The following is a 27,157-nucleotide window of genomic DNA, read 5'->3' on the forward strand; positions in this document are numbered from 1 at the left end:
GGAGATTCTGGCTCATCTGTCTTATAAAGCAGGGTAAGGATTGGGGTGGGACAGAACAGGAAAGAACATATTGAGGATCACAGGATCAGGCTCACATATATCAGGTTTCACATGTATCTGATTAATTGTTGTCACCAAGGACATAGTAATAGATACTCAGATTAATCTGCCATGACAGTCTTGTTCAATTTCACTGTCTTACTTTTTGCAGTAAGACCCTGGTCAAGATTTTGGAAGGGCACACACTACCTCCTTAATATTATCACATAGAAAGCCAGGATTGGACCAAAGAATAATGCCATAATGCTCCAGAGTTAATAGTGTGTACCTCCCTGTGTTGTAAAATATAACTTGTACAAGGTCGAAAAAAGTCAGTGCTGTCTTCTTGTAGCAAAAGAATAAAATCCATTTATTTTACTGGCTCATGCACAGACTGGGAGGAAAAAGAACAATGTTTCAACACAGGCACACAGGACCTCCTCAGGGTGGAAACTGTACATTTGGCTGAGCAGCAATCACAGGTTTCCATGTGCTCAGATAACGTAATAACTCAGTTATCCCATGTTGGGCATTCACCGATTAAATAATAGGTTCTGTTCTTTGAATTTTTGTCATTTAGAATAGAATACAGTAGAGTTAATGTCCCTTAGGGGCAATTACTTTACAGACAATAGTCCAACAAGTACAGTATATACAAATGCATGCAATACATCATCCACAAAAGACAACGCAAGATCCATATAAGCCACACTGTCACGATGAATAACCGGAGTAAGAAAAAGAGACGCAGTGACATCCGGGGGTTATAGTTTGTTTAAAAATCCAATAGCGGATGGGACAGAGGACAGTCTGCTATTGGATGTCAATGTCTGTTGTGTATTGACACCCTCTACTCCAATATAAAAGAATCACCACCCTGTGGCACGCTGAAGCCAAAGCTACTTTCTTCCTTATAGTAGAGAATTACAAGCTCTATGGACACTATATCTGGCTTTGAGTGGGATAAAATAAGTACATTTAAAACAATGTTACAAGAGAGTAGAGTTTCTAATTTGTATAGAAGATCGTGAAAAATGTATTTTATGAATATGAAAGAATGCTGTTATCTTATTCTGGCAGAATGATAGTAAAAACTAGAATGAGTCTTAAGTAATATTGTGATAACATAAGCAACTTACTTTTCCAAGACTTGGTCTAGAAATGTCACATTTATTTTATGACTTGCATTCTTGTTCTAGTTACTCATTTGTGTTCTGCTTGTGTTGTGTAATGTCGAAATTATTATTGCTGAATGCCCCACTGATATATATTTAACAGATGTCTCTGAAATATTGTGGTGTTTGTGCAGACCAATCAGTAATGCATGGCACCTAATCTACAATTAGTTGATCAATTGATCATCTGTCACTATATGTTGCTAAAGTTAATTTGTTTCTCAACAGCACATTTTTTCAACTGTATAATCAGTAAGTATAATCAGATGTAGCGTTTAATGAAATTTTTTTTTTTTTTCTGCATTTAATGATGAACCACTATTACAGTATTTCTCCTCCCCAGAAAGAGAAATCAGAAAAATGTGTTACAGTCTGCACATTGTATGCTGCAGTGGCCACTGCAGTACTAATGCAGGGGAGATGCAGGGCAGTTAGACCTGAGCTCATGGAGGTACATGTGTATTTGACATCGAGAATAGGTTTGAGGCAGTTAGTGTGATCAATACCAAGTGAGAGTGATTTTAAAACCCTACCACTGAGCTTTCTTCATGCTGAGGCTCTGAACTCTAAAATTACACTTGCCTGATGTAGATGTGTGCAGTTCTCAGGGGTTTGGGACGGGGAGAAAAAGCATGTTACTGAGGCTGAGGGAGTTTCCCAGGGGACCCGCAGGGCCAACCAGCAGTGCCAGCCTCTCGTCAACCCCCCTGCTCCTCTCCCAGGCTTGTCACTAACATTTACATCTCTGCCGCTGTCACTGCCATGAGGATAAATATCAGGAGTGGACTGTATTAAAGGATAAAAGCTGTTACTAGGTTAGTTTGTCCGTTCTTTCCCTCTTTGAAACGACTTCTGCTCGATGTGAGAGTAGTGTTGATTATATCCAATTCCTCTCACAGTGGAGTGTGCTGGCAGTCAGTCTTGATCTGGACTTCTGAATCAGAGTGAACTGAAATGCACAAGCATGCACATTCACAAAATTAATACATTGAGAAATTGCCCAAGTCTTTCAGACTACCATTAACCATCTGCCAGGGGAAATCTGGGGAAGTCTGATATCTATCCAATGGGACTTGTTAATGTGTGTGTGTCTCTGTGTATGCGAGTGTGCCTGTATGTCTACAACAGTGTGAGTGAAAATGCTTGTTATATGCAGTGATGCTGGGTAAGCCCACCAACCCAACCCTCAGCATCTGTCCCTCACACTCCCTTGATGCCACGGGATGTCTCACATGGCTGTCCATGTGTGTATGTGTTTGTGTGTGTGTGAGAGTGAGTGTGTCTGCCCACCACCAGCACACTTGCTTAATCTCTACAGGATCAGTGTATGTTGCCCAGCGTCAGCCCCTTTTGACTTGACTGGCCACCAGCCACAGTGTGCCACATGGCCACGTGACTAAATAAAATCTGTTGCATAGTTTACACTAAAACTCTAAAACTACATTGTGAAATGAGCCACATAGAAATGCAATGTATCCACATAAACATTTCCATTATTGCATACAGTATTGGTTGTGTACAGTACCCATATAGGAGTCTATGTCGCTTTTGACACACATCATCTTATGGGTAACACTTTATTTTCTTAGTATATTGATACACTATTAAATTTGTTCTTATACATTGTTGATAATCAGCAGTGGGATTAAATAAAGTGATTTATTTTATCAGTATGTTTTATGACTTCTCTTACCACTCTGCTGTAGGGCTGGGCGATATATACATATTACCTCAATGTTGATATTATTACGATACTCTAATAGGGATGACTATCTGTACTTACATAAGCTCTCAAGGGATTTATGCTACAACAATCAATCATAGTAACGTGGATAGGATGACCAAGCAGGTCGAGGTAAATAAAACAGACATATAATGAAGAAAAAATTGCATCCATTTACTGTAATAAAACCTTTGGAAAAACAGGAAAACATAGCACTCATGTCATATGACCATTCAGTATCCAAAATCCCAGATCATATCAATATCAATATTATATCAGTATCACTCTGCTGCCTTGTTATTGGTGTCTAGCTTGGTGGAGTTTGACTTTCATACAGACAACCACTGGGAGCAAACAGTCTCTATCACTATCCATTGTCTGTCAATATAATGACTGGCATACATGCTACATCATGTCAGGACACAGCAAATCCTCCAGCATAAGAAACCGTTTATTTTTGGTTTATTTATTTATTTATTTATTTATTTATTTATTTTGGTGACAGCGATTTTGAGTGGATAAATGTTGACTGGAGCGTTGTCTGAGCTGATATGGCTTCAGGGCAGCTGTTCAAAAAGTGTTAAATTAACTCTGATGGGTGTGGACTCTGGCATAGTGTTGATTTTTACACAGGCAGAGTTAAATTAACACTGACGAGCTTGCTGTGGAATTCTCTGGGAGACCGTTTATTCTGAAATTCACTATTCACTTCTCCGGCATCAGCTTCATAGTTTAACAATGGATATTTGGGTATATTTCAGCATTTGTATCATAACGTATGGACACTTGTTGTGTTATGGCAGCATATAGTTGCCACAGTGAATAAAAGAATCACAGCAGCATCTATTGTGCTCAGTAACAGCAGAATCCCACCACGTCTCTACCCAAGCACAAGACAAAACTAGATCAAATCGTGTAAATGAGCTGTTGTCAATTTGAGTTCTCCACATTTTTAGAGTTATAGTTATGAGATAAGTTATCTCAGTGTTTGATGGTATAAGGAGATACGAGCAATAATTAATGTTATAGAGAGATAGGTTATCATTATAATAGGAAACATTTCATGTTATCACAAATTAAGTTGGTATGTTGTTATAAGGACAAAAGTTATAATGAGTTTGTAGGTCATAATAAGGAAAGAAGGTTTCATAATGTGAAAATGTCATGTTGCAGTGAGAAAAAAATGTCAGGAGTGCATTACCATATCCGGTCATTACAATTTTGATTATTTTTTTTAGGGGCAGGCTGAGCAGAAAGGCCAGATGATGAATTTCCATACATTTTTTTTCAAGCTGTGCTTTAGTTCCAAGCTGTGCGAGGTCACCACACCTGGCACGTATAGACGAGTACAGGCGAAACACTGGCATTGGCAAAAGACTTTTAAAGGACTTTTTAGGCACTAATTGGGTCTGCAGTGCATCTGCTATATGAGCACTCAGCGGAGATGGTCCACATTTATGTTCAGAAGTCATCCTTTCAAGGGGTATAGGTCTTATCCTCATGAAAAACAATCAGCATGAATAGCAATCCAGCGTTTTAATTAATATTCAAGAGCAGAGTAAGCATTCAAAGACCCCTCCCTTCTCCATTTTTCGAGGTCAGCACTATTTATAGAAAGAAATAACCAGCACTATGTTGCATTCTTTTGCACCAGTCCCTCTACCCTCCACTCCAGGCAGCCGCTTGCAGCATCTGCAGTCGCTGTAGTTTCACGAGGAGGTTGTCTTGCCAGAGGTGTGGGTGGTGATGCATTTAAATGATTTAAGGCTTACGCACAATGAAGCATTCTTGTTAAAACCATGACTCAAAAAACGGTGTAATCTGGCACTCAAGAGATGAGCGTGGCTCTTTCAAATTGCGATTGGCTGCCTTTTGTTGCCATGGTGACTGTCGGTGGAAGTTAGCCTTATAATGCTGAGTTTCTGTGTGTGTGTGTGTGTCTGGGTATTATTTCGGGACACATCCTCCCACTAGGCAGGGGGGCAGTGTGCTCTTATGTAACAACTTGTAGCATTTGGATGAAATGTGGATTTTGCCTCAACATGGGCAGAAAGGCCTCCGGCAAGTCAAATAATGGTTGGATGAATGCGTGCCAGGAGGCCGGCCTGGTCAGAGCATGGCATTGGGGATCCTCACTGTGAAATCCACTTAAACCATTACAAACACTCGTTTATTAGTGTAATAGGTTGTTTTTATGCACTGCACTTATTTCATTAGTGTTCTCATACGCATCTCTTTAAGAATATGTGGAGTGCTGCGGCTGAAAGTAGCATACACTGAATGAAGTCCATTTCATCTGCGTGAGTTGTGTGTTGTGCCTGTGACACGCCTGTCCCCCGTTTGTGTCTCCTGTAGAGAACCGACGAGGAGGCGGTGGTGGACCGCGGCGGCACGCGCTCCATGCTCAACACCAATTTCGAGAAGGAGGAGCTAGAAGGTAACACCGACGACGTTCAGCATGTGTTGTGCATTTTATCTGAGATGAGTGTTACACAATGTGTGACATTGTTGGGCTATGCTCCACCTTTCCAGTGGAGAGGATTAAAGGAAAAATCCATCCTAGGACAGTGTTAGTCACTTAAAATGCACAGCCATGCTTTACCTTACATCTACGTGGCCATTTAATTGCTTGGCAGTACACTTCTCGTTTTCCTGTGGATAGCTGACCAAATATAGATGTTGTGACTTCAGTTATAATGAAATTTGATGACGAAAATCCCAGCAATCTAAAACATCAGTGGTAAATGTCATTTTGCATTTTGGGAAATTCACCAGCACTGGCTTTTCTTTTTCTTTTGCAAGGCTCCGTCCATATACGTAAAGACTGCTTCCACACTCACATAAACACACCTCTTGTGTCTTTTATTGACCTACATTCAACAATTGACCTAAATAGAGGTGTTTGTAGGCCTCAAGGAATTGCATTGGGGAAAGACACGAAAATGAAAAGAAAACACAGCAGAAATGGACCAGTTTGAGAGAACTTACAACTGTGGAAAACATTGCTTTTGCTTTCCAGTATACATAACCAAGGTGCAATACTGAAAAGGAAAGATTCATGCAAGATGATCCAATTTCACATGGCCCTAACTGTGTTTTTAGTATGCATACAAAAATCATGTTCATTCACGAGGTGAATTATAGCTTGAACCAGATTTTGCACTCCACTATTATGTTGCACTGCGTTGTTTCCTGGAAGCATTTGTCGCTGCCGGGCAACGCTCACCTAGGCCGCCCACGGAGATGTCACTCTTTGATTGTGACACTCTGTGGGTAAGGTAACGCTTCCATCTCAAGGACCCTTGTTCTCAGATGATGGTTGTTGTATAGCTGTCTGTCTGGTGCCGTGGTAACAGCAACACTGCGTCAGTGCTGCGCAGAAGGAAATCCTCTAAAGTGATCTCCCTCCCAAACATACTCCCCCACACACATACACACCGGCCCCACCATCCCCTCACTTGCTTTTGCTCTAATTTCTGTTCATTTTGTCTCTCTGCACTCACACACACTCACAAACTCACACATGCACCCTTGCAGATGTGTGGGGGGGGGGGAAGAAAAGGGTCAGCATGACATGACCTTTTTCTTTTGTGAATCCATGGGGATTAAAGCATTGTGGCACACACACACACACATTGACATTAGGATGAAGGCTATCATACTGAACACTAAAATCCTTCCACTAAGATCCTTCCAGTCACGTCAACACTCCGTGTATTCTTGCGCTGAATGTGACCGAGATGTGGCTACGTAAGAAACAGAGAAAAAAGACATGCTATGACATCAGCAGTAGCTCAAGCCTGGGGGGGGTGGGAGCTATTTTTGTTAAGACCTCCCTCCTCATCTTGACTCATGAAGTTTAAAGCTCCAGCGCTGGGTTCTTATGTTTTCCAATGTGGCATTTCCCCAGCTTCCCTATTGTTGCTGCCTGCCTGAATACGCCTTATATAGCATAATTTGCAGTGTGTGTTAAATCAGCCCCAGCCCTCTGCCTCTTCCCTCTGCATTGGATATACATAATTTACATGTTGCTAACTGTAATTTGCGCTGGATCAATGCGTCTGCAGCAGCGCTCTCTTTCACAGCAGAGCAATATTTACTCTCAAACTGCAAATGCATTTTGACATATAGTTCATTTTCTCATTATGTTCCCCAAGACCTCAATTAACCTCTATCCTGGATTCCTGTTGATGGTAGTGGTGGTGGGACAGGGGAGGGGGTTTGTTATTGCGAACGGGCCTATCCCAATGCAGTGACATCAATGTGCTGTCAGGTGATTCAATTCAGGGAGGTTCATGTTATGACTGTTCTTTGCTTAAATCAGATTAGTGCGCTATGATGTGATTAGTAATGTCTCCGAGCAAGCGAAAACAATTCAAGACGCACATTTGAGAAATTTTCCCCTTTGGCTTAATAGTGCTGACGGAATATACACACTGTGGAGATATTGTTTGCTGTAACTGTCTCCCTCATACACAAATAAAAAAATTCTTTCTCACCCTGCACAAATGCTTGAACTTGAGCCAGGGTTTGATTTTGTGGGTTGGCAAAGGAGTTCACAAGCCATTCCTATTAAGGACCTCTAAATAAATGACTGCTGTAGATGGGAAGATATCAGCAGTGGGGAAGGGAAAACTCTCATTGTTCTGTCTCCTACTTAGCGAAATAGTTGGGGAACTAGAGCTGCAAGTAATTTAATTAATCTATTGGGTGTTTTTTTAATTATTATTAATCAATTTATCAGCCTCCAAGTTTCAAAAATAATTACAAATGCCCATTGGAAGTAGGCAGAGCCCAAGCTGATGTCTTCTAATTGCTTCTTTTATCAATTTTATAGTGATAGGAACAGAGAAAAGTAGCAAATCTTAGAGGCTTAGTCATCTTAGTGACCCTGAAATCAGCAAATATGTCATGTTTACATAGCGTGTATGTCATTTTTTTTTAAATTGCCCATCAAATTTTCTATTTATTAATTAATTTTCTATTGATCCACTGATGGATCGATCAATTTCTCAGTGACCCCCGGTGATCCACGGACCCTACTTTGCGAACCGCTGGCCTGCAGAACTCCTGTGCATCAAATTTCCAAAGAGTATGGATCCATTTGGTGTCACGTCATGCTGGACGCTGCTCTCCCTCATATGGTGTAAGAGGCAGATATAGAGAACGGGGCATCCTGTAGTCTTGTCCGTGTCCGGCCACTGAACTGAAGGCTGGCGGGAAGGAGGCAGCGCCCAGGCAGCTCGACCGCAATGAAACAGGAGAGAGTCAGCTTGGATTATCTTCACGCTGACCCTGTGGATACACATGCTCTCTCGCTCTCTCTCTCTCTCTCTCTCTCTCTCCCTCTCCCTCTCTCTCTCCCTCTCCCTCTCTCTCTCACATACACACACGCACAAACATAATGGAAAAAGAGATGAGACAGGCCTTTTAGTGCGATATCACTGCAGAATCCCTGTCTCATTATATCTGACAAAATGACCCCGATCATAAAAATCAACACTTTCACCGTGCCCCAGGAAGACAATAGCTCTGTATTTCTAGTATGCTGACCTCTTTTAAAATTGGGTATTGTAGTGCCATCCCCCTACATTTTTCCCAGCTCACTGGACACTCTACACTGGGGTCAAAGACAGTTTCTATGAAAAATACTCCTTAATATCCTCAGCGAATTCAGGTGCCTTTGCTTTGTTTAAGTCAAATAGTGATGAGGGCATCCACTTTATTCATATAGCACTCATCTAAATGCAGGGTTTACAAAGTGTAGTACACGAAAAGCGGTAACACTAAAATGTGCAATGGAAGGAGACACAGAGACATGAAAACAGGTAAAAACAAAACATAAGAGACAGTGAGACGGTGATTCACGACAGAAGACTAACATTTTAGTTAGATATCAATAAAAACTACCTTTGCTTTTTATTTGTTTGAGTGCCTGGGGCAATTTTTTTATTTTCTTATGAGAGACTGGGCAAGATCAAAAGCAATAAAGGTGAGGATATAACCGTGTGCTTTAAGAAATATTTTAAGAGCATATGGGCTTAGCTAACCGAAGTTCCTCAGGCAGGACGTTCCTAAAAAGCACAAAGTCACTTTTAGTCTTTCTTCAGTTTAGACCAAGGGACAGCCAGGTGCCCTCAGCCTGAGGAGCTTGGTATTAGATGTTATACTTTCACAGACTAATGTCTCTGTGTTGTCTGCAGGTCACCGCACACTCTATATTGGGGTTCACGTTCCCCTGGGCAGGAAGTCGCACCGACGTCACCGTCACCATGGACACAGACACAGGAAGAGGTCCAAGGAAAGGGACTCTGGGGTGGATGATGGACGAGAATCCCCCTCGCACAGTAGGTCTTCAACATGTACTGAAACGAAGTGAAAATCCCTCACCTCTTGTATCACCAAGCATCTTCTACCACTGGACGCCAAGCATCAGCTTTTCACTCCATTACCTTGTTTCTGCCCCTTCTTTCCTCTGCGCGCCGTCCCGTGCCTCTCCCTCTTGCTGCAGCAGACACTCCGGCTCAGAGGGTGCAGTTCCTGCTGGGGACGGAGGATGGCGACGAGGAGCACATCCCCCACGCCCTCTTCACCGAGCTCGACGAGATCTGCCTCAGGGAGGGAGAGGACGCAGAATGGAAAGAGACAGCCAGGTACACAGCTGTAGGCAGCCACATGGGCCGTTCTTTCAGAGCAGGCTGTTCCCAGCTGCCGTGTTGTTCTTTGTTGGACAGACACAGGAGAGGCTGATCCTGTTAGCGGCTGAATGCGAGTCTTTACCATGGTGCTATTGTCCCGGCGCCATCCTCACAACCGATTCATACGTACATCCTCATACGCTGTTTGCAGCCCTTAGGGATAACATTTTGAAGTCTTGTCTTATTTTATTGGACGGTGTCTAACTTATAAAAAATACACAAAGCAATAAAGAAATGCTAAAACTTCACACATTAGGTGCAGATTTTCACACAACCCCCATAATTCTCTTGGTGTGTTTGAAATGAACTATACACAAAGGTCCATAGGAAAGCAGAGGATCTCTTTTTTTTTTTTTTTTTTTTTTTTTTTTTTTTTTTTTTTTGTGGATGTCTACAAAAAACAATATTGGTGCTTTGCCCAAGAATTAATTCGGTGTGTATTACAAAATGCATTAGAAAATGGAATAGAAGGTTTTCCATAATAAAAGATGACTTGGAATAAGTGAGGAGTTATACTTGGAGGACATTAAAATAGATTTTTCAGTACTGAGCTTTAATCAGTGCAGTCAGCGTACTGCACTGATGAAAGCTGAACGCTGAAGCCTCTGCAGTAAAGACCAGTGCAATCCAAGTCATCTCCTACCGTGTGAAGTCTATAAATAAACTTGCATCTCATATCTGCATTTTTCTGCATTTTTATTGATGTAGTGTGCGCTTTCAAATTCAATATGCGACTGTTAACAAGTCTTGTTTTTCTTGTGCATAGGTGGCTGAAGTTTGAGGAGGATGTGGAGGACGGTGGAGAGCGGTGGAGTAAGCCCTACGTCGCCACGCTGTCCCTACACAGTCTGTTTGAGCTCCGGAGCTGCATCATGAACGGCACCGTGATGCTGGACATGAGGGCCAACTCTTTGGAGGAGATCGCAGGTAGACATCCCGGGCTGGACAGGATGGATAGTCTGTCTTTACGGCCATTAGCATTATAAAGCTTAATCCTTACTGTGTCTAGATATGTAATGGTCATACTTCTAGGGTGTCGACTCGACGCATAAAAACGTATGCTTACGTGTTGAGGCTGAGTCCCGATCGCAGCGTCCTGGGTTCAAATCTGACCTCAGACCATTTGCTGCATGTCATCCCCTCTCTCTCCCCTGCCTTTCCTGGTAATAACAATGATAATAATAATAATAATTATACGCTTTATTTATATAGCACTTTCCCAAATTGAAGCTCCAAAGTGCTTTACATAATATATGAAATAAACATAGTGAAACAAAAGGGATAAAATACAACCCAACTCACAGTCAGGAAAATACAGGAATAAAGAGTAACAGATAAAATAATAATAAAAATATAATAAAAATGTGTAATAAAATAATAACATTCCAGTTAGAAAAACTACAGGCCAAGGTCAAGAGCTCATGTGAGTCTTTAGTAGACTTTTGAAAGCTGAATCGATTTTTTTTTTTCTGATTTTTTTTTTTTTTTCTGGCAGAGCATTCCATATATATAAAATGTTAACTTGCCAACTGAAATACAAAACAGACGATTAAATCTGGTTACACAACTTGTCTGTCTTCTTCATATGTATCTACAGATTTAGGATGGGCTTGTTTGACCTGGTTTGGGAAGGAAAACTATATTTCATCTGAGATATTTTTGGTAAAAGGAAGGATGGCATGTATCTCATTGGGGAAAATTTGTGCTGCCGAGAGATCTGGTGAACTTAACCTGGTTTTGGGTGATTTAATCGGCAGCAGTGGGTGTTTTTTTTTTTTTTTTTTTTTTTTTTTTTGTTATAATCAGCTTAGCATCACTGGCTTCCACACAGGGACAGACGTTGTCGAGGGTAGAGCCTCTGTGAATCATTTTGAAGACATTCAACGGTCATGGCCTTAACCTACATTTCTGTGTTGTTTGTGGTGTGTGTGTGTGTGTGTGTGTGTGTGTTTTGTCCCCTCCAGAGATGGTCCTGGATCAGCACGAGGTGTCTGGTCCAGTAGGTCAGGACGCCAGGAGGAGGATCCGGGACGCCCTGCTCAAACAGCACCACCACCAGAACCACAAGAAACTGGCCAACCGCATCCCCATCGTTCGCTCCTTCGCAGATATTGGCAAGAAACAGTCCGAGCCCCATTCCATGGACAAGAATGGTGAGCAAATGGTCTGATGGTACACACACACACACACACACACACACACACACATACACCAGCCTGTCCAATTACCCAACTGTGGTCTTGGCCACATCATGTATTCCTCTCTACCATTTTCCATGGTGGCCATACTCGTAATTGGATGTCAATATTATTTGCTATTTTGTAATCCTCTGCATGTTTTTTTTCCAATGTCAAGCTTGTTGTGTCCATTTGTGACTTGCTGTTTTACTGCTGTTTGATATCTCCTTTTTCTCCTCTTGTTTTTGTTTCTCCGTGTTTGTACGTGTGTTTGTCCTTGTCTAACTTGCTTTGTCTGTGCGTACATGTATGTGTGTGTGTGTGTGTGTGTGTGTGTGTGTTTGTGTGCATGGATATGTGTGCCATTCACTTATCCAGTAAATGGCATCTTCTATCATAGCATAAAATCTCCCGGCCATTCGTCTAAGAAAACACTCCCTGAGAGCGCCCCAGCCAGAAAGGTCTTTTCCTGCGCGGTGTGGCCGCGGTGTGTGTGTTGCCCGTCGTGTCTGTCCACCCCTCCGTCACCTCTGAGCCCCTCCAAGAGCTGTGGCCACTTTTCCCCAGACACGCCCCTTGGCGAAACCAAGACCAAACGTCTTAGTTTCCACCAGGCGGTAGCGCAAGGCTACTCTCCCATCCCACAGCAAGACACAGTGCAGGAAATCTGTGCAGGCAACTAGCCAGGACGCCTAAACTGATGCTAAACACTAAAAGTCAAATAGTATAGTAATAGTATAGAATAGTATAGAGTATGAAGGGGGAGTGTCATCATGAGGATGGATTTATAATACATGTATGGTTTTCAAAACTATATGACCAATCCTTTCACGCAAAAGTGAAGACAAGAGAAAACATTTGCATCAACAGATGCCATTTGCAGTTTTAATTTCTCCAACGCTTGCAGTCCAAAAGATGTCCCAGGCATTCTCTCCTGAAATTGCTTCAGAATTAAAGTGGAAGTGATAAGGAAATGATAACTGCCTGGCTCTGAGCATGCAGAGGTTTTCTCTTTGGACTTGTCTGTACCTCCATGTCACAAAAGCTCTAACTGGGTGAGTGGTAGTCAATCAGCAGAACTATTTTATAATGGTCAACTGAGCTTGTGTAGTATCCATGACGATGCTCTCCACTTTATATCACTCTCAATGGTCTGTTTGATCACCAGAGCAGTCACAGGGGCCTTATGACTCCGGTGCTAAACTGATAGCAGTTACTAATCACTAATGATAATAGCTAATTGCCTCATAATCATGACTTAATTAATAACATGAAATCTTATCTCCATTTGGTTGCCTTCAGGATCCTTATATGGTAGTATCACACCCTCACTAAAAAGCTAGCCTTTTTGAGCAAACCACATTTCATATTAGGGAATACTGAGTCCCTACATGTCTTGTGACTTGGTCAAATATCTACACTGGTGCATTCACATCACAAAATGTTCGAAATTGAAGTTAAATTGAGCAATCTTTTACTTTTTCAATATTTATAACAGCTCTAAAATATATTGAATAAATCATTTATTCAAGCCAATGTCTATTTATAGATGCATTTTCACCTTGAATGAAAGTTAAAGATTGCACTTCACTGAGATACGAGCTTAGAAAACTGGTTCTCTGAGAAAGATTGAGCCTAATATTCGACTAAAATCATAATCTCTAATGCACCCTATCCTTGCTCTTGATTGTTCATGAAATAATCTTATTATTAAGCTTCATCAGAGACCAGGTTCACTCTGAAAAAAGGTACAATATTGCATCTTTTGTCACTGAGGCTCAACCTTTTGGCCAAGAAAGGTGCAGCTCAGACAACAAAATGGTCCACTGTTGTATCTTATTTTTCAGAGAATGTAACTGTACCCTGCAGTCATTCACTGGAGACCTTTGTCTTTGTGTGGGAAAGTGCTGTTGTGATAGGATGAGCCTCAGTGAGACTGACATGATGTTGGTTTTCTGCTCTGCCCGCCAGGCCAAACGGTCTCACCCCAGTCCCAGCCAGCTAACAATGAGGGCAAACAGGACGTTAGCCGAGAAAACAGTGCTGTCGACTTCAGCAAGGTGAGCGCCTGGACCCACCACTGATCTGCTGTTTATCTACTGGTACCGATAGCGGGACACACAACTACTTCTGTATATTTAACCGAGATAAGGTTACGTGTGAAATGGTCAGCCTCTTGTCCTGGGAAACTGGCCAAAATTTAACAGGAGTAAAGATTGTTTTGTTTTGGTGTGTGAATCATAAAATTCAGATACATCCATCATCTGTGATTATTTTACATTACGCACTTACCAATTCAAATTGTTTTAATTCTAAATTTTGAATGAACCATATGCTTAAGCTTTAGTATTTTTTACCTTTTACAGGTAAGCATAGAGATGGCTTTCACTCTAAAGCAGCTGTGACTAACATCTTTTGAAGTCGATGCAATATTAATGCTAGTATCAGTGTCTCATTCTGTCTCGCAGATTGACCTCCACTTCATGAAGAAGATCCCTCCTGGTGCTGAGGCATCCAACGTCCTGGTGGGGGAGTTAGAGTTCCTAGAGCGCCCCGTGGTGGCTTTCATCCGCCTGGCACCTGCTGTACTGCTCAATGGCCTGGCTGAGGTTCCCATCACCACCAGGTTATAAACCAAAATCCTGGCAAACCCCCTCTCCCCCTCTGTCTCTTTGTATCCTGATTCAAGTATGGTTAGGGGAGATGGTATTTTTCCAAATGCGTCACGGGGAGAGTGCTTGACTTTGACCCAAAATGGCTGTCCTGTCCTCTGTTTTTGCACAGGTTTCTTTTCATCCTGCTGGGCCCTCTGGGAAAAGGTCCGCAGTACCATGAAATTGGGCGGTCCATTGCCACCCTGATGACTGATGAGGTGAGGTCTCAGTACAGAAATATCCAGATTAGGCACCCAGAAAGGCTGCAGCCATTAAAATAACAAATTTAAGGTTGTTTCTTGGGCATTTTTGCCTTTATTAGTAGCTGAAAGTACAAAGAGGCATGAAGATTCATGGATGGCATGCGCCGCAGATCCCAGGCTAGACTGAAACCCAATTCAATTTAAGCCCCGTGACAACAAGCACCCACCTGAAGAGCCCTTCAAAAAGATATTGAATCCCCACAAAGCTCCAGGGGCACTGCCCTTTAGCTGACCCTGACAGTTTCCCTTTTTGGATCAATAGAGTATCAGGAAAAAAAAAAAAACAAAGCCCTACAGGATTGTACGTTTCCCACGGTGCAGCGCAGACCCAGTGTTACTGACCATCATCAGAGCCAGATGTCATCGTTTTGATTGGCAGCGGTCCTCTGGGATGTGCCAGAATAGAAGAATATGGACGTCAGTCTGCTTCATCATATTTGGGAAGGAATTGTACTCCTGTTTTTGTACCAGTCAGTAAGAGTCAGTGAGCATTAACTTGCTGTTGATGGAAGGACTACTCTCCCTTTGAGCCATACAGAATAACCATATTCTGTATGAGTCTAGCTTGGGTTTTAGGCAGACTGAGATTTAATGAGAAACTGAAGCATTTATACACCTTATCTGATTCATTATTATTTAGTGGTCCTTATAGATTCATTTTGTATGATAATATTCTCAATATTTTGTCCACTCATGTGGGGAAGGGGATACTTTTTTGTGGGATATGCAATACTTATAAAGAGATTTTGCTGGAGAAGCCCTTATTGTAGTTTCTATCTGGAATACTGCATGCATGGAAATGTATAAGATGATTTGTTAAGCAAAAGCAATAGAGCAGACTCCTAAATTAATTACTAAAAACAAAACTATATTTTTACACTTGAACATGCATTCTCCACAAAGATTCACATGGGATACGTGGCTCTAAAGCTTTTGATTTGTTTCCTCCACAGGTTTTCCATGACGTGGCATACAAGGCCAAGGACAGGAATGACCTGGTCGCAGGTATTGATGAGTTCCTGGACCAGGTGACAGTCCTGCCCCCCGGGGAGTGGGACCCCTCCATCAGAATAGAGCCGCCCAAAAACGTACCATCTCAGGTAATTCCCTACATATGTATAAAAGAAAATGAAATGTTTTAATCTCATCTTTTTTTAGCCCTTCTTCATTATTAATACGTGCTCTTAGTAAAGCAGGGATGTTCATCATTTCTCCTGTTTAGACACTGTCTGTGAACCTTGTACCACTTGTACCACTGCGTGCGACATGATCTAGGTTAACTGGGTAAATTATTGAAGGGGTGAGCATCACTGCTGCCACTCAAGAGGCTAAATCACAACCAGTGGAAATGGGTTTTTCTTTGTATATTATTGCTGTTGGCTGCTATTTTGGTTATTTCCATGTTTTAAGTTCATTTAAAGGATTGCATGCTTTTCTGTGGACTGAGAAAACTCTACAGCATCTGATTTCATGAAATATTCTCAGAGACAATTAGGTTGAAAAATGCATAACCATCAAACTAAAAATAAAGTTGTCTTTGTTGGTTCCTAAAAGGTGACATTTTACAGAAATGATGTTTTCACCTGACATCAAACATCACTGTTCTTTTGACGTCCCTTTGATGCCATCCCGCCACATGTTTTTTTTTTTTTTTTTTTTTTTTTTTTTCAGAGGAACACTGAAACATCTGCGTGCTCCTCTAATCTCAACTGTTTTGTACTTTGTGCTTTGATGGCGCTCCCCGGGGTTCTGCTCTCAATCCTCTCCAAAACATTTGTTGTTTTTCCTCCATTAGTTATTTTGGTCTATGACGACTTTACAGTTGAAAAGCGATCGGCCATCTTGCCGTGGAGAGTAATTCTGTTATCCAACATGTAGCTGACCTAGATGATTAAAAAAGTAGCGAGGTTGTTTTGGGTCTTCACTTCCATTTGTTATGAGAATCTGCCGGTAAATACCATACCACTATGGTATTAAAATTTTTATAATGCTATTGAATTATACAGAAATATGCCTCAGTCAGAAATAAATGGAAATAGAAGAGCTTTATAATTTGGTTTTAAGTTTGGTTAAATGGCCAGGATTGGGTATTACATCTGGTTTCTGCATGTGTTTGGCTCAGTGGAGCACTGAGTATAACAACTGCCGATAGTTTTTGTCTTTAAAATGACGACCAGCATCCGACAGCTGACTGACAGTGATGTTAACCATGCAGGAAAAGCGGAAGGTTCCCCCTGTTCCCAACGGAGTGACAGATCTTGGAGAGGCAGAGGAACATGGAGGCCACGGGGGCCCCGAGCTTCAACGCACTGGGAAGTACGTGTTTGTATGTGAGTGAGAGAGAAAAAGACGAGAGAGCGCGAGAGAGAGAGCCAGCGTGCATGCAACTTTCACCATTATTTACGTGATCTACAGCCCTGAGCTGTCTGAGCACTGCTTTTTTTTTTTCTTGTCCCTCTCTCCCTGTCGCCTGTCTGCCACCATTGCTCGTTGCCTCTTGGTCCCCAGACTGTAAATTCAGCTCTCTTTAGAAACAGTGGCCCATTACCATTCCTCATGCTTCAACTCCCCCAACACTGTTCATTCTGAGTTTTTAATTCATTATGAGCTTAGACTCTTCCAAGCATACCATCCCACATAAATTTATATTCATCGCTGTTGCGCTGTTATATTATTCAAGAACACGGAATCACATTAATATTCTCACTCACAAAGCGCAAAGTGCTCCTCAAACTCACTCCCTCATTCATTTGCAAAAAAAAAAAAAAAATTAAATCCAATCATCACACCATATTATCATTATATGTTTCATCTCACTTCTGCTTTTCTCTTGATTTTCTTGTCCTCCTCATCATATAGTGATGATAATGACAGGGCAATTACTCTGCCCAGCAATACAATCTTTAAATGTTTTTCATTAGTAAATAACCAGCTGCTTTATTCAGGCACATTCGCTCAGAACACGAAAGACATGATGAGGCTGGAGTTGTGGTTCTCAATTTACTTTACTTACCTAAATGTAAAAGTGAAGATGTACTCGTGACTCTTGACAAAATAAGATGAAAATGAATGTTCACTTTCAGTCCATCTCACTGGATAATTAATTTCAAGAGGCAGCACATATTCACTGTATCATGGGGCAAAAGTTCAGATTTACACATAATAAAATAGTTGATTATAGAAAGACTGCTTGTATATTTTTTTCATGTCCCATAGGTCATGTTGTGACCAAATCTTTTCACGACCACCAGGGGGTTCCCAAACCATAGCTTGAGACAATGGGACTAGACTACAGCACGGTGCAGAGGGGTATTTATATCTCAGCAGTAGTGGTTTCATAGTGAAGGGGTGAGTGATGCGGTGCGGCTGAGCGCCGGTATGCTGCGGCCGCTCTCATCCCAGCTCAGATTGGCTGGGAGCCCAGTCTCAGCGACCACTCCCCCACTCCTCTACCCCGCCACCCCTCTACCCCTCATCCCCCCTCCCTCCGGACGTGGCATCACTGCCTACCGCTCAGACTGAAATAAGCATAGAGTCCCGCCCTTTGTTGCCATAGCAACCACCTCCAGCTACTTTGCCACGGTCCCGGCTTGCTGCGGCAGGAGAGCCTGCTCGCTGGCTGAGAGTCGTACAAAGATGGACAAATGCGCACCTTCATGCACGTGTGCACACACACCACACACACCACACACACACACACACACACACACACACACACACACATATAGTAGTGCTTGCGTACTGAAGTGAAATTTAAATGAGTGCAAGTTGAAAACCATGTTGGACACAGCATAAACATTCAAAACAGAATTTTTTTTACATACATTCATGACTGCTTCTATCAATGCACTTGCAACAAATTTTGGTTAAACCTTCTGACAAAATCATGGGGAATCTGCTGTTTTGAGAGGATTTTTGTGGAGAATTAGCTGGAGAAGAATTTCAGCAATCAGACCAAATCCCAGGTTAGTAGTGTGTCCAGTGCATTATGATAACAGGCATTTTACAAGCCATAAAAATGACTTCATTAATGTAAATTCAATTTTGACCCAGATCTTGTTTTTTCAGGCTACCAAACTCTTTGCAGCCGACCTGGATTCTCTCCATCTTTATTATTATTTAGTGCTCAAGTAATGTTACTTCTCTGAAATAGTTTTAATGGAAATGACATGATTACAAAGGTGGGAAATGTCAAAAATTGCCTAACAAGTCAAAATTGTAGATGGTTGCTTTTTCTTTGTCCACAATGGGAACCTAAAAAACATAATTTCATCCCTGGCTTTTTTGAATTTGCAACCAAATTAGCCTGCATGTTCTTTAGAGAATAGATGGCCTTACCCATACAGAGACAGGTGTTGAGGGAAATTGAAAAAAAAATGCTTTGTGTGATCTTGAATTCAAATTTGACTCAGCATCTGTGTTCCTATCTGCCTGGGCATCAAAAGGTTTTGCATGTTTCTTCTCTCCAAATCGTGGAGACACAGCAGGCCTACTCAGTGGGTCAGTATGCAGAAAACAGCCTATCCTTCCCAGCATCAAGCTGCCATCACTACAGCATCACTACAAACACAGATAATCCCTTGCAGAGGTTGATTGCCCCAAACAGGATTAACAAAAAGCATTGGCTGCAAAAATCGGAAAATTAATAAATTCTTACTTCCATGCAGAAACTGGGTTGATTCATTTTTCAGATATAAGATGAACATGTTGATGTAAGCGATTTCTAATGGCCATGTGGCTTCAAAGCTCCTAATATAAGACGTGAAATATTTGGCATAGTTTGGCACAGTAGCTCAACATATTGGTTATAAACATAAGAGAGATTCATGTAGGCTTGGGTACTGCAGCCCTTTTCTGTATTTTATGTTGTTTTTCTGCATGGGAAATAGTGTAATACTCTGAAAATAAAAGAAAGCGTGCTCATGTTGGTCCTGTACCCTCCTCAAACATTTGCTCCGCACCAGAGAGAAGTACCAGTGTTTTTACAGGGGACATATTCCAATCCGTGCAATACTGTAACATAATAAAGCGTTCCTTCTTCAATAAGATAAAAACAACAACAACAACAACAACAACAACAACTGCACAGTTTTTGTTCAGTTTGCTGGGTAGCAGGATCTCAGAATTCAGTTTTAAAGATTGCAGTGTAGCTTTTGTGTAGTTTTGATGCATAAATGTTTATAGACACATACATGTATGTATGTATGGAGCCTATAACTCTGTGATCTGTGTTTTAGGGAAAGTGTCATATGTGCATTCAAGTGTGTGCTCAATGGCTGCCTCTCTCTCTCTGTCTCTGTGGGTACGACTGGTTGCATGTGCGTTTGTGTATACAGTATGCTTTTCCTTGCATGTGTTTTTCTCACAGAGTCCTTATTTCACCACAGGTTGTTCGGAGGGTTAATCTTAGACATCAAGCGAAAGGCCCCGCACTACCTTTCCGACTACGCAGATGCCGTCAGTCTGCAGTGTCTGGCCTCCTTCCTCTTCTTGTACTGCGCCTGCATGTCGCCCGTCATCACCTTCGGAGGTCTGCTGGGGGAGGCCACAGAGGGACGTGTGGTAAGAAGCCGCCTCACTATTAAAGACGGGGAGCGCCTCACACTGCTGCCACCGCTCCCACACATTTTATTTATCTCAACACAAAGTTTCAAGTTCAACTACACTCCACCGCCTGCTAAAAAATTCATGGGATGTGTGTATGCTCATCTTTTTTTTATCGAGGAACTGTCTCAAAAATGCACTGCATCTTTATTGGTCCCAAGAGATTGTGATGACCCCAAATTAAGGTTACGGCTAAAGTTATTGGACAGCATTTCTTCTCTCCATGGAAATACATTTATGACAGTGATTATTTCAGTTGAGAAACAGCCAAGATTTAGATTTTATATTCAGCAACAGTAGCTTCACTGGAGCACTCAGGGCTTTTGTCTTGCTCAAAGGCATGTTTCCCTGACCAGTTCAGGAATCAAACCATGGATCTGCCAAGCCGCCTTCACTTTTGTCTTCTGCCCCTTTACATGAAATCCAGTTTTTGTAACAACTGATGTGGCTGTTTATACATCAGGTATTTTTACAGTAACATTTATTTATGAACTCAGCCTCAGTAATGATAAGAGAAATTGAGACTCTATGTAATATGTTGAAACCCTGCACGATTACATGTCTTTTGAAACCTCAAAGGTGCGCTGACCAAATATATTCAAATATCTCAAGTCGAAGAGATCCATTTTTGGGCGGCTCTTTTTTTTTTTATTCTATTATAAGACAAGTCCACATGTGATGGATTTTGTAAGTCATGTCATGTAAGTTGACCAGTCAAGTAAGAGCATTCTTTCCTTTGTTTCCAGAGTGCTATTGAGTCCCTATTTGGGGCCTCTATGACCGGTATAGCCTACTCTCTGTTTGCCGGGCAGCCTCTCACCATACTGGGCAGCACAGGGCCCGTGCTTGTATTTGAGAAGATTCTCTTCAAGTTCTGCAAGTATGTTTCCTCCTTTATGTTTCAGTCTTAAAACGGATATTACCTTGTTGAGAAGCATTTTGCATGTTTTTGTACAAGAATGTGTACATCATTTACCTTCACATTTCCATGATGATGGCGGATGTGTGTCAGTCAAAGTGCACGCTCTTGTGTCTGCTTCAATAGGGATGTCATATCTAATTTTCTGCCCTTTCTTTTCTACTCCTCTGTGTGTGTGCGTGCGCGTGTGTGTGCATGCGTGTGACTCTGTCAGGGAGTACGGCCTCTCCTACCTCTCCCTGAGGGCCTGTATCGGCCTGTGGACGGCCTTCCTCTGTCTACTGCTGGTGGCTACGGATGCTAGCTCGCTTGTTTGTTACATCACACGCTTCACTGAGGAGGCCTTCGCCGCCCTCATCTGCATCATATTCATTTATGAAGCCCTGGAGAAGCTGCTCCACCTGGGGGAGCACTACCCTATCAACAAGAACAACAACCTCCAGAAACTCACACAGTATTGGTGAGTGCTTTTTCATGTCGGTCGAATAGAGAAGTGGACAGAGTACATGTGTATTTGTGGCCTGTGGCAGTGGTTGTAGGGATACAGTCAGTTAATCACATTCGCATTCTCACACTGGGCCAGATTCACGACTGTGTAAAGATCGATCTTAAGAAGCGACATAGGAAGACATTTTAGAAAATTCTTAAGAAGACTCTTAAGTGCAACTCCTCAGTATTTCCTTAGCAACATTATCATTTGTTCTACAGCTTATGGTTTACTGAAATATTGAGATATGTCAAAATATTTATGCACTGGTTATTGTTATTTGGCTGAACATATAAAAAGGTAAAATTTTGTAGCTTATTTTCATAGGCTTGCTTGGGTCTCTGCCAAAAAACGCTTTACAATAAAACTTAATCTAAATGTAAGTGTCGGGAAAGGTATGAATTTGTGAACAGTTGATGCTTTCCTTTTCAGTGTAGGAACTTTACTGTAGGAACATAGGAAGTGATATATAACAACTCTTTTTTTGCGAATATAATTTTTTCCTATTTTTTCTAAACACCAGAGTTAATTAAACGGCACTAGAGATGATTTGTTCCCCCCTTTATGAAGGTTTTATGAATGATTTTTTTTTAACTTTTGGCCTCCGAGCAGATCAGCCGTAAACCTCCATACACACCTCCTGCCAACTTTCAGACTGTCGCTCCCCCAACTGCACAGATGGAAAGCCTCCTTGTAAATGGAAATTTTGTGTTGGCCTCTATGGATGCAGCCACCTGACAAATTGAGTTCCCTCAAGGATCTGTAAAAAATTCATATTTCCAGCTTTCAAAGTATTCATGAGCTGTTGTGATCTTTGGTCTCCTTTATAATGGGTTCCTAAAGATTTTAAAATAGACACACACTTGACTTTAGATTAAAATTTGATAAAATTACATATAAAAGAACCACTCTGAGGATTTTTTCGTGGTTCAAAAGGATTTAAACATAAATTTGAGCTATTAACCTATTAATTTGACCTGTCATTTTATTGGAGACCTCTATGGAGCCCCTCCTCTTCTGATTTGCAGTTTCCATTTAAGGAACTGTGGCTCTATGCCATGAGCACTGTTGATGTTTTTGCTGTGGCGTCATCTCCTTCACAGTATTGCGTGTGCAGTTACTGTATGAGCACATTTTGCATGCATGTGCTAAGGGGACCAGTGTTTACTCCACCATGAAAGGGCAGATGGTGCAGCACTGTCACACACTCTCCAGTCTCCTGCTAATGGATTTTGCGTTATGGTGAATAATCCCATGTTGACTGGGTTTGAAGAGCATGCATTACCACAACAGATAAGCTGGCCGTGTCAATATGCAGTCAATCTAAGAGGTTGTCTTCTGTAGTGGACAGCAGGGGACTCTAACATTTAGAGTTTTCTAAAATGCCATCAGAAAATGTCATTGCATGTTGATGGCTGAGACTTTTTTTCTTATAATCCTAGAAGTGCTGTGTCACAGTCTACAGTAACTAGTTGCATAGCAGCCGGAGCAGGGCTTTTCAGACTGTTTCATGTTCAGGACCTTCAAGCGGACTCATTAAGTTGCAATTTGAAGAGATTTTTCCCGTGGGATCCTGTCATGAAAAAGACATTTTGGTTTGTGTTAAGTATTAAATTGCTCTGATGTCATACTTATAAATAGATTCAAAGCAGTGAGCTAATGTTAAAACAATCACTCATACATTTATCTCCTGTATTGTCAGTATTTCCATTGAATTAAGTTGCTAGGAGTTCCGATAACTCAACTTAGCCTATACGTACAGTCATTAGTCGTTGGCATTAATAATGTATTTAAGGCTGTGTGTGTTTTTCTATGTGTGCATGTTGATGTTCCACTCCATAGGTGTGCATGTGTGGAGCCCAGGGACCCCAGCAACGAAACTCTGCGGTACTGGGAGGAGAGAAACATCACGGCCTCTCAGGTCAACTGGACCTCACTGGAAGTCCATGTAAGAACCTGTAGACATTTAATGAAATGTAAAGGATAGATAGAGGCAAAGGTTATTTTTGGCTTCGAGATATGCAGACGGAACAGGCTTTCGCAGTTCAGCTACACTTCTAATCTGACGTCTTCCTCTGGATCTGTAAGCTGTAAAGACTTGAGAAGCATCAGCCAAATTTTCATCCTGGGGCAAGGAGGCAAGGCACACAAAGCAAACAGAAAAGTTTTAATGTGAGCTTGCACGTCAGATCACCCATAACTGCTTATCCGAGATACCTAGAGAGCTCGAGATATTGTTTACAGTCTCCGATTCTGTGTTGTGTCATGCTTTGTCCACACTTTGCATTATCAAAAAGCAGCTAAAGACTACAGGAGGATTAGGAACATGTGGGCAGGATTTCATGGATTTAGCTGTGCAGAATCAGCATGGAGACGCGCCGTGACGAGACGATTCTCACACTGTCAACCATAAATCAGACATGGCACTGGAAGCGTGCTGTGTCACTCCTACACATGCGCCGGTAAATATTGCAGGGGGCGAGGCCATGTGAGATTACGAGAAGTGCGCAGTTGTGCAAACATAGCAAGACACAGACACACACTAATCATCCTGTATGCTCTGAATATCCATAAACATGAAGCAGCAGTGGTTACACAATAACACAGGTTGTGAACTGCAGAGAGCTGAAGAAATGATGTCGTATGAATGCAAAGTGGCATAAAACACTGATTCATGATCGCCATCTTCACCGTATTCATCATCATCATCGCCGTCATGTTCTCCGGTGCCTGCAGGAGTGTGAGGTGCTGCACGGGGAGTTTGAGGGCAGCGCCTGTGGTCCCCATGGTCCCTACATCCCCGATGTCCTCTTTTGGTGCGTGGTCCTCTTCTTCTCCACTGTCATAATGTCTGCCTTCCTCAAGGAGTTCAAGACAAGCCGCTACTTCCCCACCAAGGTAAATGTCAGACACCAACACACCATTCTCTCTCTTTTCTCTCTTTGTATTGATCTCCGTTCCTTTAAACTTCATTAATTTTATGGTTTAAAGTGACACTGTCTCTGACACTGACACTGATTCCTATGCGTCACGTGGTGGAGAAATTAAATTGTAATTGATCTACCTGCCACATGTGGTTTTCGGTCGGTGGGTGATATTTTAAGAGGAAACTTGATTGTGCTGCCACCTACTGGCGGTGTCAACTGAAATGGCAAAGGATTCTGCAGTCTGTGTGGCCGTTCTATTTGTGCAATTTCTATGATTTATCATTGAGAGGACATTCATGAGCTGCTTAATGTGTGGGGTGATGCTGACACGTCAATCTGTAGTATACCAGTGCCTCCTTGTGGTGATGCATGCATACTACATTGTGGTCTGACAGGCATTTGAATGATACAGTATGTGGACTTTTTCCTCAATAATATGCTGGTTTCTTCCTCCTAAAGGTGCGGTCCATCATCAGTGACTTTGCTGTCTTCATCACCATCCTCACCATGGTTTTGATAGATTATGCTCTGGGTATCCCCTCACCAAAGCTACAGGTCCCCAGCAAGTTCAAAGTAAGTCAAAATGAAAGGTTTCATACTACAGACATTTTCTTCAAACATAAGTAAACAAGACCTCAAGTTCATTACTTATGTATCTCGTTTCTAATTACATATCGCAAAACAGTTCAAACTTAAAAGACAGTAAATGCAGAAGTAGGATATATCTAGAATAACAAGAAAGAGGTTTCTTAATTAGGATGCAAGTAGATATTTATTATAGCAGGAAATTGTGCAGTGTACATTAATCATATAAGCTGATATATATTCCAAATATTTCAGTCTACAGTGTCATTAACTTTCCTTACCTCACATGTTGGAACAGATTTATTACTCCAACGAGACAACACTGACACCACTTAAGACCAACCGAGTATTGATTTCTGTTTTTCTCTCTCCAGCCGACCAGAGATGATCGTGGCTGGGTGATAAACCCAGTGGGGCCCAACCCCTGGTGGACCACCATCGTCACCTTCATCCCTGCTCTGCTCTGCACCATCCTCATCTTCATGGACCAGCAGATCACCGCTGTCATTATCAACAGGAAGGAGCACAAACTGAAGGTGCTTTTCAAAGCCCTGTGTTAAAAGCCTAGCCGCAAAAAAAAAAAAAAAAAAAAAAAAAAATGGAATAAAAGCTTTTTTTTTTTGAAAACATTGCCTTCAGAATAACACTCTTTCAATCACCTTCTCTCATTTGTGAAAGGAAATGGTTGCAAATGGACTAGCTATTATTAACCAGCACTAGAGTGTATTTAAAGAATACGCTACAGAATAAAGGCCAAAATGAGAATTTAGCAAGTTCTTCCTCTTCTTTCTCTACTTCTTGTGATTGATTTTGTTCCTCCTCTACCTCTTTATAGTAGAAGTTGTAATAATAGAGGTGGTAGTAGCACATCCACCTTATTGAAGAATCCTTAACAATGGGACTGAGTATCTACCATCTCTGAGGCTGCTGTTCTGTTGCTGATTCTGACCTCTAACTTCCTTGAGGGGAGCCAGCAAAAAAATCAATAAATATTTACAGTAGCATTATTTTTATCATTCTAACCACCAGTGTCCCTTGTCTGGCTCTTGCAGAAAGGCTGTGGCTACCACCTGGACCTGTTTGTGGTGGGGGTGATGCTGGGCGTGTGCTCAGTCATGGGCTTGCCGTGGTTCGTGGCGGCCACCGTCCTCTCCATCTCCCACGTGAACAGCCTGAAGCTGGAGTCGGAGTGCTCGGCCCCCGGGGAGCAGCCCAAGTTCCTGGGGATTCGAGAACAGCGCTTCACAGGCCTCATGATCTTCACTCTGATGGGCTGCTCCGTCTTCATGACCTCTATGCTAAAGGTCAGGGATCAGGGGTCAAATCATGCATTACAACAAGCCATACATCCTGATCTGTAACAAACTGTTGGACTCAGCAGCTTGTTTAATTACTCATAATTATCCTTAATACTTACTAATCACAATTTAATTTCTATTTGTTGGCATTGAAATGGATGCTGTGTTGATGTTCTATTGTTTAGAGATGCCATACTTAGAAGACAATACATTTAATATCAGTTAGGACAAGAGAAAGAGTTTAGTTGAGACTAAATTTAGTCCTATGACTGAGCACTAGCTGAGTTGTTGATGCAATTATTATGAAATACTTTCTGTCCCTGATGTTGAATATTTCTCTGTCTCCAGTTCATCCCCATGCCAGTGCTGTACGGTGTGTTTTTATACATGGGGGCTTCTTCACTCAGAGGCATTCAGGTGAGCTCCTAAAGTTGCAGTAATAGCAGCATTAGCAATAGGGTTAGCAGTAGAAGTCGTAGTTGTAGCAGCTATAATGATGATAAGAAGAACAATGAGAAACTTCATGTGCAGTATTTTCCAAAATAGTGCTGCAGTGGGCTGTACTTCTATTAAATGACAAAAAACTCATTAAGACAAGCAGTAAAAGT

At 41.8% G+C, this 27,157-nt stretch overlaps 1 protein-coding gene across 4 annotated transcripts in view; it reads left to right on the top strand.

Moving 5' to 3' along the window:
* Window positions 1-27,157, top strand: part of LOC115374425 (sodium-driven chloride bicarbonate exchanger-like) — a 46,608-nt gene that overhangs the window by 13,297 nt on the left and 6,154 nt on the right. For 3 of the 4 annotated variants that reach the window (XM_030073337.1, XM_030073366.1, XM_030073357.1), the window contains 19 exons: window positions 5,293-5,374; window positions 9,141-9,284; window positions 9,449-9,590; window positions 10,402-10,562; window positions 11,600-11,788; window positions 13,784-13,872; window positions 14,281-14,438; window positions 14,597-14,684; window positions 15,683-15,829; window positions 16,945-17,045; window positions 20,117-20,291; window positions 21,080-21,213; window positions 21,467-21,712; window positions 23,582-23,687; window positions 24,476-24,637; window positions 25,126-25,239; window positions 25,626-25,787; window positions 26,304-26,555; window positions 26,898-26,966. In XM_030073337.1, the coding sequence (XP_029929197.1) occupies window positions 5,293-5,374; window positions 9,141-9,284; window positions 9,449-9,590; window positions 10,402-10,562; window positions 11,600-11,788; window positions 13,784-13,872; window positions 14,281-14,438; window positions 14,597-14,684; window positions 15,683-15,829; window positions 16,945-17,045; window positions 20,117-20,291; window positions 21,080-21,213; window positions 21,467-21,712; window positions 23,582-23,687; window positions 24,476-24,637; window positions 25,126-25,239; window positions 25,626-25,787; window positions 26,304-26,555; window positions 26,898-26,966 (2,721 nt within the window). The remainder of the gene's footprint in view (window positions 1-5,292; window positions 5,375-9,140; window positions 9,285-9,448; window positions 9,591-10,401; window positions 10,563-11,599; window positions 11,789-13,783; window positions 13,873-14,280; window positions 14,439-14,596; window positions 14,685-15,682; window positions 15,830-16,944; window positions 17,046-20,116; window positions 20,292-21,079; window positions 21,214-21,466; window positions 21,713-23,581; window positions 23,688-24,475; window positions 24,638-25,125; window positions 25,240-25,625; window positions 25,788-26,303; window positions 26,556-26,897; window positions 26,967-27,157) is intronic. The other variant, XM_030073348.1, reaches the window with a different exon arrangement.

This window comes from Myripristis murdjan, chromosome 2 (assembly GCF_902150065.1).
Source record: "Myripristis murdjan chromosome 2, fMyrMur1.1, whole genome shotgun sequence".
In the NCBI taxonomy this organism is placed as follows: Eukaryota; Metazoa; Chordata; class Actinopteri; order Holocentriformes; family Holocentridae; genus Myripristis; species Myripristis murdjan.